Source organism: Phoca vitulina, unplaced genomic scaffold (genome assembly GCF_004348235.1).
Source record: "Phoca vitulina isolate PV1807 unplaced genomic scaffold, GSC_HSeal_1.0 scaffold44, whole genome shotgun sequence".
Taxonomy (NCBI): Eukaryota; Metazoa; Chordata; class Mammalia; order Carnivora; family Phocidae; genus Phoca; species Phoca vitulina.
This window is the reverse complement of record NW_022589747.1, coordinates 14,145,065-14,157,002: the sequence shown is the minus strand read 5'-3', so window position 1 is coordinate 14,157,002 and position 11,938 is coordinate 14,145,065. Positions and strand designations below refer to the sequence as shown.

At 44.1% G+C, this 11,938-nt stretch overlaps 1 protein-coding gene across 4 annotated transcripts in view; it reads right to left on the bottom strand.

Annotated features, from left to right (window-relative positions):
• VPS41 (VPS41 subunit of HOPS complex) overlaps nucleotides 1–11,938 on the bottom strand; it is a 175,976-nt gene that overhangs the window by 18,495 nt on the left and 145,543 nt on the right. For all 4 annotated transcript variants that reach the window (XM_032430609.1, XM_032430611.1, XM_032430608.1 and 1 more), the window contains 4 exons: nucleotides 11,027–11,171; nucleotides 9,118–9,159; nucleotides 8,920–8,970; nucleotides 6,601–6,738 (listed from right to left, as the gene is read on the bottom strand). In XM_032430609.1, coding sequence (XP_032286500.1) covers nucleotides 6,601–6,738; nucleotides 8,920–8,970; nucleotides 9,118–9,159; nucleotides 11,027–11,171 — 376 coding nt within the window. The remainder of the gene's footprint in view (nucleotides 1–6,600; nucleotides 6,739–8,919; nucleotides 8,971–9,117; nucleotides 9,160–11,026; nucleotides 11,172–11,938) is intronic.

Below are 11,938 nucleotides of genomic sequence, written 5' to 3'. Positions count from 1 at the left end.
CTTGTAAAAAGCTTCACAGCAGAGGCGGCATCTGAACTGGGTGCAGCATGACCAGTAAGCGATCCCTAGGAAACCTCACCTCCCACCCCACCTATGTGACCTCCCTGCGGCGGTGCTCCACTCTAACGTACGGCCGAGAATCTTCGAGAATCCTCGCTGTGGCCTATGAGACATCGGCGACCTGCCCTGCCTGCCTGGGCAGCCACGCCTCCCTCACACCCTGCTCCCGCCTCCACTGTGATCCCTCCGCCTGGAATGCTGCCCTCACTCCCTACCCTCCACCCCTGACGAGTGCTTCAGGCGATTACTCCTCGGACCCCACATCACCCACTCCAGGTCCCAGGGAGCCCCCCTCGTGGCAGCCCGCACACTTCTTCCCAACCAGTTAACAACTCCACGGCCCACGACCCCGTGGCTGGGGCCTGGCTACTTGGGGGGGGGGGGGTTGCAGTACCTATTTCTTTAAACGATGAGCAGGCAGAAAAGGTTTCAGGAGGAAGATCACTGGGCTGTGTAGTTGCAGTAGTCATTTACCAACAACCAGCCGGTTAATACCAGGACAACCAGGTATTACTATTACCAGGGAAATAATAGCAGGAGTTGGTTTGGGCATTTTGATTTTTGACTTAAAATTTTTGTGTAGAATATATATTTAAGTGTGTGTCTCTGGTTGGAGAGTAACAGCTAAAAGGGAGGAAAAAATGCTGATCACAGAAATCAATGCTGGGGGCCGGGGTGGCGGGAATCCTGAACCACACATAAGAAAAGGAAAGAACACCTTATTTTAGAATTACAGTGAAATTAGGGTGGAGTTTGAAGAACACAAATCATGAAAATGAGTAAGTGAGAACACAGAAAGGTCACAATGAGGAGGAAACTATTAATTCGATTACTTACAAGGCTCCTTTGACAGTTATGTGGCAGAGACAGCCAAATTGTCCCCCAATATCCTTTACCCATTTCTCGAGTAGTAAGATTTTAGGTGGGTGTGTGACTACCCAGAGAAAGAACCATCTCCAAGTCCCCAGCCTGGCTGGGAGAGCCGTGTGACGGATGTCCCCACAGGAAGGAAACGGCAACATGGTAGCTTCTGGCAATATTCTTTAAGAAGCAAGGCCAGTCATCCCTTTGTTTTCTTATTTTTAGTCCTTTCACCCAATCTGCTCCTGGAAACATGAATGGTATTATCTTACACCACAAGCTGAAGGTCATACAAGGTGAGGGAACAAGAGAAAAGAGCCCAGGTCTCCAACTGCGTGGCTTGCCACCAGGACTTCCGTGGGCCAGAGAACTAAACTGCTACTCTGTTGAAGCCACTGTTATTTGGGGATTTTTCTCACCCATAGCTGAACCTATTCCGAACACTTCGAAAACTCTCCATTCGTTTTGATTAAAAACACGATTTACCTTATCTCTATACTGTCATGCCCATTAATCAATCATCATTATACACAATGGAATTTTCTTACCTACTCCTTACCCTTCTGGAATGATACTAGACCAGAGACAGGATACCCATGTGAGAAGTAGACAGTGAAAGGAAACAGCAAAAAACATGAAGTTCAGAGGACCTGGGACCATTCCACCAAAAAGTTACTGAGAAACCAACAGAGTGCCTTGATCACACGAGCTGCGAGAGATAGAGATGGACAGTTTGCGGCGCAGCGAGACCATGTCGCGCACAGATAAACAAGAAAATGTTAATACGAGTGGATAGGTAGAGCGTTTAGAGAAGGAGAGTGTGAATAAAGATGAGTATACTGCCTAAATTAGTTTTTACTGAAAGGTATCTACAAATCAATTTTGTACTTGGAAATTTACCGACACTTCAAAGTACCATTGAGAAGTTTCCAACAAAACCATCCCCCCTTCTCTTGAAGATCTGCGAACATACCTGCCTCCAACCACACAGACCTGGTAGTCTGCAGGCTCACCTAAGACAGGAGCCACTTGTTACATGGGGCCATTTAAATTTAAATTTAAAATGCAGTTCCCCACTAGACATGTGGCTGCTGCTACCTTGTCAGAGCAGCACATTTTCATCACCGCAGAACATTCTATAGGATGGTGCTGCTGGAAGCTCTTAGGATATCATCAAAAAGGACAAGTCCTATGAGAAGAAACGTCTAAAGGCAAGTCTGAAGTCAGGAAGGGACTGGAATGCAAGCAGATGTGTCACACCAAGCTCAAACATAATCTGAGTCTCTGAAATTTGAGTTTCACAGATTTTTTAAATGTTTTATGTCTGGTTTCTAACAGTACTGAAATTATTCATTTCTCATATATGAGAAAGCAGAGACTCTAGAAATCTCTAGAAATTTTGAGTAAAATGTAAAAAGAAAATATTTCTGGTACATAGAATTTTCCTATTACTGATACAAGTGAAGCATAAAACCACGTTTCCCTAGATTCTTGAATGTTCCTGGGCCACAATGCTCCCTCTAGAGGAAAGAGTAGTGAAACTAAGATTTTTAAAGTCCAGAGGAGGGAGACAGACACAGACACATGGAAAGGGAGAATCATAGTAAAAATAAAAGTGGAAAGACAGAATAATGACAGAAATTGAGTAAAAAACGATGCAAAAGTAATGTTTTAATTCTCCTTTTCCTGATTTAGTGTAAAGGCAAGGAAAAGAGTTAGAGATCTGGGGGTAACTAACCAGAGCCTGATCAACTATAAATTAAATAAGGATTTCCACCCAGCCTTGACCCTGCCGTCATTTATGAAGTCTTCTTACACGGCATTAATGGGAATCTGTAAACGTTGCATCTCCCAGCTTTATTCCCACAAATTCGTAACTACTGCTGCCTTGTAAATGCCATTAGATATGAGAGAAATCATAAATTCAGGTATAAATTCCCAAAGCTGCAGAGTCGACATTCTGCTTTTAACTATTCTAGGCATAAGCAAATGAGATTTGTAAATGAAAACTAGTACCTGATGATCACGCCTGGAAATTATAGAAGAAAGGACAGTTTAATAGCTTAAAAACTGATGTCTTTCATGATTCCTGCAATACTAAGGGATATATTTTTTAAGATTTATTTATTTTACCTTATTATTTATTTATTATTATTTTTTTAATCCGAAAGAGAGAGAGAGCACAAGGAGGGGGAGTGGCAGGCAGAGGGAAAGGGAGAAGCAGACTCCCTGCTGAGCAAGGAGCCCGATGCGGGGCTCGATCCCAGGACCTTAGGATCATGACCTGAGCCGAAGGCAGCCGCTTAACTGGCTGAGCCACCCAGGTGCCCCAAGATTTATTTATTTTAGGGAAAGAAAGGAAAAGAGAAGGAGAGTGCGAGTGCACAAGTTGGGGGAGGGCCAGAGAGAGAGAATCTCAAGCAGGAGCCCCAAAGGGCTGGATTCCAGGACCCTGAGGTCACGACCTGAGCTGATACCAAGTCAGATGCTTAACTGACTGAGTCACCCAGGCGCCCTACAATTAACATCTTAAACCTGAAAAGTGATTCCTCACCATTGTGGAAAGAATAGGGGACCTGACTTAAGAGATCCAGGTTCTAAGTCTTGGCCCTCTGCCTTATTAGCTCTACATTCTGGGTTGTTTCTTTCAACTCCTGAAGACTTAGCTGGTCGTGGATAAAATGACTTTATGCACCTACCTGTGCTTCTGTAGAGATTAAATAAAAATAAGGTACATGAAAGCACAGCGCATGTTATAAAGCACAGCGGAAACTCCATAAATGGTTTTTATTGTCTTTTTATATGGCTGTCAGTGTTATAAATTCCTACCACCTCTGTATCTCCTTTAGAAGGCACAATTTCATAAAAGCTTGTGATTAATTTTGGGATTTACACGTTGTGGTGATTTTAAATCCTGAACTCTGGTCTCTGATAAATACTGCCACCTTGGGAATGCCACTTTCTTAAAGGGCTTCTGATATGATGGCAGGGTCTCTACAAAGTTTTTGACCAAATATTGATTGTGGGATTTCAATCAATTCAAACTAAGTTTGACTGGGATTCTTGAAGATTTCAACCAGCTGTCATTTGAAATCACCCCTCCTCTCAACAATTACCCAAATCCCGGCAAAGGCAGACAACCAGAGGAAGAGAGAGCTGCTATTCTGCCAGAAGGGAATCATCGACAAGGGATGGAGGGGGTCAACATGCTCTGAATAAAGCCATGAAACCTTAAACACTTCCCATTTAAAATAAAGCGACCACGAGAATTATCACCAAAGCATCTAATAGGACTAAACCTCTATATACTCTTCTGAAACAGAGATTTCTTTGGTGGGGCATTAAAATTTTAAGCTCTTCACTTTATATTTAGTAGAAAACGTTACCAAATTTTCTGAGTCTTTCTCTAGACAAAACAGGTGAACCTGTAACTCATGATCTTCACTTCACAGTTAACAAGCCTGACATGTGTGTAAGGGGGGCAAATCCACTTCGCTTTTTATAAATTGCTAGCTTTTTCAGGGTATAAGTAATACCCTCTTTAATGTGGTTTTACATACCTGAGCAAGGATAAGAATACATTTTTTTGCAAACATACAGATGGATATACACAATGGATCCTGATGAGAATCTCTTATGAAGAAACCTCAATGATCTGTAACATAACAGCTCATCTAGAAAGTTCTAAAAGGGCAGGTTACTGACTTATTTTTAATGGCATGTTTCTACCATTACCAGCTCTAATTCATTTGTTTCAAAATTCTCTTTCAGTGGAAAACATGAGATAACTCTAAAAAAAAAAACTATCGGAAACATAATCGATTTCACTATGCTTCTGTTGAGTTATTTTACATGCAACTGGTTCTTCTCAGTGGATCACAGAGAATTCTAAAAGGTCTATATGATGCTCTAAGCAAGTTCTATGTATTAGAATGCCATGTGTAGGTCTGCAATTTCCTGATGCTCCCCTTTTAGGGAGAACAGTGTGCTTTCTGTTGAACACTACTAGACTGGGAAACTATAAACCAGATGGGTTGAAAGTGTGTGAGAAGCACAAACACACTGGAATCTGGAAACCTCTGCACCCGAGTTTCGTGGATGGGAAGGAGCCAGGCTGCTGGTCACAGGTGTGCGGCTGAGGAGTCAACCAGAGATGCCCCGTCCTCCTGGAAACAAATGACGTCTCCTCAAAGAGTGAGATACAGATGAAGGGGCACTGTGCAAAGAATAAGATTCTCACTTTTCCCCCCTAGATTATAGATTCTGTAATGAGAAGAGGGAAACATTTGCTTTTATTTTTAGAGTAAGATGATGAATTTCCAAATTTATTCTTGAGAAAATATCTTAGGACCCAAATTTAAAATGTTAAAGTTTTTCATAAATTAATATGCAGGCCAGATATTTTTTCATTAACTGCAGATTTCGAAAATCCACTGAGCTGAAATTGGTTCATAACGAATCCAATACATTTATCAACATGGCTGAAGAAGCAACTATAAAAGCTGTCAGTTCACAGAAACAGCATGTTCTCAGTCAACTGTTTTTTTAAAAGATTTATGTATTTTGAAGACAGAGTGCGAGCGGGGAGGGGCAGAGGGGGAGGAAGAGGGAGAAAGAATCCGAAGTAGACTCGACCCTGAGTGCAGAGCCCCACGTGGGCTTGATCCTACGACCCTGAGATCATGCCTGAGCCGAAACCAAGAGTCGGACGCCCAGCAGACTGAGCCACCCAGGCGCCCCTCAGTCAACTTCGTAATACATATCTCTAAGGGGTCAAATACATTTTTTTGTTTTGTTGATACATACAGCTGACTCCAAAGTACTTTCTGTCTGGCCATCCGAATTTAGTAAGACACCCGTAGATGTTAGATCGTGTTCCAAACAGTATGAAGAACCACAGGAAACAGCACTGGGGGCCGCAGATCGCCCAGTTTCTAGTATATACGTGGTAAGTATCAACTGCATTCAAACAGCAGGCTCAAAACACTTACTAGTTCATAGGCAGCCCTGACTAGAATCTCGTATGTCTTCATTTATTCACTCACTCCCTCACTCACGATGCAACACTAAGTGTCTAATGAGTGCCGGCTGCTGGGTTTACCAAAATGAGTGAGACAAACTACCTGTCCTTTAAGAATATACAGGACAGTGGGAAACAGACTAGTAATTTCTCATCATTATAATGGAATGCAGTACAATAGAGAAATGGAACGCAGTGTGAGAAACACAGAAACAGACCATGTGGCTGTGGAGAGCGGACAGGGGACAGGGGACAGGGGACAGGGTCCAAGTTACGGACCTTGAGTCTGCGGCAGACGCCTCTGGCTTGGGCTGGCCTGGGTCTCCCTCCCAGGGCGGTCTTAGGCCCCACTCTGACCCTGGTAAACGGACTCAGACTCCTGACGCTGTTTTTGCTTGGTGGTTGATTGAGTCCTCCACCCCGGATTAAACCTTTATTCTAATTCAACCTGGCAGAGAAATGCTTCAGCTGCTCAACAAAATCTCCGCCGCAAGGCCTTCCAATCCTCATCAGAAGGCCCCAGCAAAACCTCCCGCTGTGAGAGCAGCCGTCACTCCTTGAACAGGGATGGATGAGCGACAGGAAGACGAGAATGATCCACAGCTTACCAACAAGGACAACTTCTTCACCTGAAGTGAGCGCGCGAGTCTGTGACTTACCTTTTCAAGGGGGCAATGGGTACTATCTCGGAGAAAGGGAAGTAAGTTTGATCGATCATATTCAGCATAAAGGCTGATCTGTTTTTCATGGTAGCGCTGCCCCTTATGATGGTCTCTCTTGAAAAGCTTATGCAGATACTAAAAAGAACAAAGGAGTAAACCATGAACATAAAAATAAGAAAAGCAAGACCTGTTTAATTTAATCAGTTCTAAACGGCCTCCATGGAGAGCCTGAGAGAAAAGCGGTTTTCAGGAAAATGTCTCAGTGAAGGAAAAGTGCAAAGAACACCTTCAGGAGACAAGGACAATCTGACACTCTGTCCAGAACGGCCTCGAGTGACCAGCCATACGACCCGAACAAGTCACCACCCTCCCTGTGACTGAATTTCTTTATCTGCCAAAATCTCACTGGGTCGTTGTGAGGACTGAATGTGTTGCCATTTGCAAAACACTCCGCTCCATACTGAGACGCCCGGCATACACTGAGCGCCAGGGAAACGTCAATGAGCGCTAACATCCTCACGTCGGCTGCACGGCTTCAGAAATAAAATGCTTGATTAGTGGCCTTCCTGAATCCTAAAACTTCCTGTCTTTTACATAAAAGGGATACAGTCATGGGATAAGAGAATGTTCTTAAAAACTCAAGCAGCAAGTGCTAAATTATTTTTCATACTATGAAAAATTCTGCATCTGCTCTCTGTGAAGTCGTGTTGAGATCCGTGTCTGCCATGACATGCTGCCTCTCCTGGTGACCTCAAAAATCAAGCCAAATACAGACGTTCTGAACCCATTTTCAATACGGATTCCTTTCCCTAGCTGTCTGAAAAAGTTAATGGACCTCAAAGGAAGTGCGGGATTCACTTTCTACTCAGAGGCAAGATTAAGTCTATCAATATATGATGCATACATTAGAAATTGATGTCCAAAGTGTAGTTCATGCTACCTGGAAACACACACCCCATCACCCACGAGGGGCGGGAAGCCCGACCGCAGCACTCACACAAGTACATTCCCACCCGGGGCGAGGAACCGAGGAGCAGTCTGCCCCTGAAGCCGCGACTGTAAACAGGTTCGCTGGAGTTGGCCAGCCCCCGTCGTGCCTGGTCACTAAAGAGTCTAGCCAGGCCACATGCACACAAAGAAATGGCTCCTCAGGTCAGCTGGTGGCATGTCCCCAAGGCCGGGAGGGGGCGGAGTGGCCAGGCCTCCATGGCACTCGGACGGGGACCCGGCCTCTGTGCCCACACTGGGGTCAGCGTGTGAGCCGGACACGTGGCGCTCTTTCCCAGAGGGGCACGCAGGCCCAGGCGGCTCTGTCCCATCGGCCAAGGCAAATTCTCAGAGACACTGCCCGACAGGGAAGATGCTCCACCTGAGCGGGGGCCCTGAGTTTCAGCGCTGCACGGACGACCCGGGCACACAGACAGATGCCGCCGCTATGATCCTGCTCCTGCCTTCCACAGGCCGGACGTCACTGCTTCATCGCCAAGTCCCAAGGGGGCCAGCGGAGTGGCGCCTGCTTGGCTCAGCACATCACCTTGAGACTGCCAATCCCAACAGCACGACCACAGCATCCGCACGACCGCTGACCAAAACAAAACGGAACAAAGTACCTTGCATTCCTATCCTGGAGCCTTCAAAAGCTTGCCTAAAACTGACTTCTGAAGGAAAACGCTATCCCCTGAGCCTCCTCTTGGGGTGCAAAGAGGTGGGCAAAGATACAAGAGCCCCCCTCGAATTTGAGGCCCACGGTCCTAGTGGACCCCTGAAGCCTTTTCTTGTATCATTTTTAAAGGACAGAGAAACCCCACACTCCTGCTTTATTCCCATGGTGACAGCAATGCAGAGAATCAAAGCAGCCTTCCAAGGCAGTCTAGAACCCTAGGCCTTAACAGTACTACCACCGAGACCAAATGAGAGAAGTGGGATTAGCTAGCGTGAGGGTGAGGGACAGAGAAATGAGGCTTTGTTCGTGCATCCTTCTGAGGTGTCGTAATACAGGGTGTAATTGTGTCCCGTGCTGACTGCACAAGCAAGGTGCTTACTCGTAGACACATTTTGGTGGCACAAACACGAATGTGATGACTTTTTTTTTAAACCACAATTCAACGGTGAGTCAGGGTTAAAGCACCTGATCTGTAATTAGTCCCTAGCCCGGCTCAGAGCTTCTGCTGCATTTGACTAATTACGGACTATCGGTGGTCAAACCTCCACGCCGAGGAGTGACCTGAGCGAGTCACACCACTAGCCCACACCAGCACTGAAAGGCGGCTCTCCCCCTATGCGGTCAAAAGGGCAAATGAAGACGGTCATGCTCACCACGTGCTGCAACTCTGGTCTGTCTTCTAGTTCTTCCACTACCTTTTTAATCTAGAGAGAAAAGACATTTTTAACCATTGATTTAGGGGGACACGAACATAGCTGCAAGATCTATTGGACCAACAAGCTCTCCTCTTTATGGCTCGGGTGCTCCGAGACACCCATCCAGTAACACGTACAAAAACAAAAGACACTCACTGAAATTTTGTCTTCGTTGTCCAAAAGCATGTCGACAGCTTTCTGAAATAAAAAGAAAAAAAAGCGACAGTCACTGACACCTGCTGTGTCAGAAGAGAACCCGCACACATGCTGCACATGCTGCTAGTTACAGGTGGGGGGCTTCTTTCCACACACACGGGGCCCTTCGCTCCGCAGCAGTCCTCAAGGGAGAGATCTGTAGAAGAATGCATTTTACCAGGTGTCTCCGTCTGAGACCTCTGTGTCTTGCCTACCACTAAAACAGCGTCCTGCTACCACTCCCCAAACACGAAACATCCCGTCTTCCCGTATTCTAGCCTCCGTGCTGTCGGAGAGATCCCCACAAGTACTCCTGTGACTCTCTGCTTACGGAGAGCGTGCTGGGCCCCGGACCACAAAGTTGAGCTTGGCTTCCTGCCACCTGCACCCTCACTGAATCCCTCTACCGATTACACAGATGTAAGGAGGAGAGGGTGGGAGCCAGAAAAAAAACAAGATAGCTGAAGTTTCACGATGATAGAAAGCTTATGGACTTGAGGCATTTACTTTGTTCACCATGAACATTCATGCAACACAAAGGAGACTGTGTCTGTAACAAAAGGTGGTGGGAAGACAGCCCACCAGGCTGAGCGTCATCCATCATACCCGGGTCCTGTTCCTGACTCTACTACCACCTAGCTAGCCACTCCATTTTTTTCCCTCTAAAATAGGAGGATGTTAGAAGAGATTATCCTTAAGGTACCTTCGAATTAGAAACCTATGAGTCCTTAACTTTGGGTCATACTCTTGAACAGCAATCAGTTTCAGCTCGTTCATCTTTTCTCTACAGCTACGGAAGCTAAACTCGGCTCTTGAGACACATGGCACAGAGGGCGGGCAGGCATAAGGGGAGAATGGATGTGGGGAAATGTAATTAATTTTTATAGAAGCACTCCATCCTCTTAATCATCTTTTGCAGAGAAGCAGAACCTCTGCACCTGAACTTCTTCAGAACTGCACTAATTCTTTTTAGATCAGTAGTCTCTAAGGACTTAAATCATTCACTATGAAAAAAGGCTAAAAGCATCTTTCAGAAAAAAGAAGTAGATTTAGCTCCTATTTAAATTAAGTTTAAGTTTGTGATGGCTAATCTGTAGCACGTAATATATACATAGTACACACGTACACATATATACGTAATAGAGCGCAAAATATCCTTAAATGCAATAAAATATGACAGAAAAATCCAAGTAATCCTTTTGGAGGCTTACAGGTCCTACTCTTTAACTAAACTTTCAATTTTCTGAATGAGAAGTACTAGGTTTTATGAACTTCTTTATTTCCATCACTGTCCTTTGTTAAAAGCGCGTGCGGCGTGTGCGCGCACACACACATACACACGCATGAGCCACTGTGAGCTGTGGAGGTTGGGTGCCCTCGTTAGTGAAGCAATCCACTGTCTGAATTTGTCGTACAATAAAGTAACATATCCCACATGACTGAGACCAGTGGAAATGCCACGTGCTAAATCTGTGAATGCCAATGAATAAACTCACAATAAATGGATCAAAATAGAAATTCCCCTAAAATTTTAATCCTGAGACATACAATTAAGAGAGGTGAATGAGCCAAAGTGTATGGCTAGTTTCTCTGTTTCTATGAATTATGTCAATTGTTTTACTAAAAGATTACTTCACACACACACACACAAACACACACACAACATTCAAAGTTCCATACCAAATATGAGTGCTTTCATAAAATAACCACATCAAGTAAAGGAATAACATCTAGTTAGGGTCAGTGTACTGAAGATGATCAGCATATAGCCAAGCTATGTGATTTATTAACTTCTCCAGCATCTGAATAGATGTCTAATTATTAAAAATTTGGAACAGTAAAAATAAAGGGTCAGTATTAAACACATTACCTCAGAATCAAAATCCATTAATAAAACAATTTTATCCTTGATAGAACTGAAAAGATTATGCTTGTGGATCAACTGGAAAACATCCTTGTGTCTTAATGTTAAGTATATTTCCAGAGCATTGCCATAGTTTTTGTCATAGGTGTACCTGGTAATACAAAATTTTTTCCATTAATGTTCATCAACACTTCTAACTGAACACACACATACACGTACAAATCATGTTTTGCAATATGAAAAACTGAAAAATTTGTTTAAATAGAAAAGTCAACTTTATTTGGAAGACTATTCCTTGGGACTTAACTATATGTGACCAGAACGTACTTCTTTCTCAGAGCCTTGCTTCCCATCTCCCCAAAACTTCAGAAAATTGACAATGTTCAAGTAATAAACATTTTCTTTTATAGAAATCCTCAAAACTGCTTCATAGAAATCCATATGCCAGACAAAGAAACTATGATCCAGAAAAAAGGAAATTCTTATTCCAGTAATAAAAAAATTCAGTTAAAATTTTTGTAAGCAGTATTCAGCGGGCAAATGGATTGTATCCCCAAAGCTTATTTGTGAGGGGAGTTTATAAAACTGGCACATGTTTTTCTACTGAAGCACTGTTTTTCACATTAATTCCCAAGCCAGCTCCTGAAAACCAAATGAACCTAAATTGTACTGTGAGCCCATTATTAGTACGAAGAATTACCAGTACAGTTAGTACTACAGAGCCCAAGGAATATCTAGACGTTTCCAGAAGAAAATGGTCAGTGTTTTAACTCAGAGAGTGACAAACATCCCTGAACTCTAGGCCACTTTGGGGCACCTTTCTTAGTCTTGGCAAAAGATGTAAGAAGACGGGGGAGGGGCGGTGTGAGGTGGTGGGAATGCCAAGGAGGGGCTGAAGCAGGAACCACCTTCCTGAGC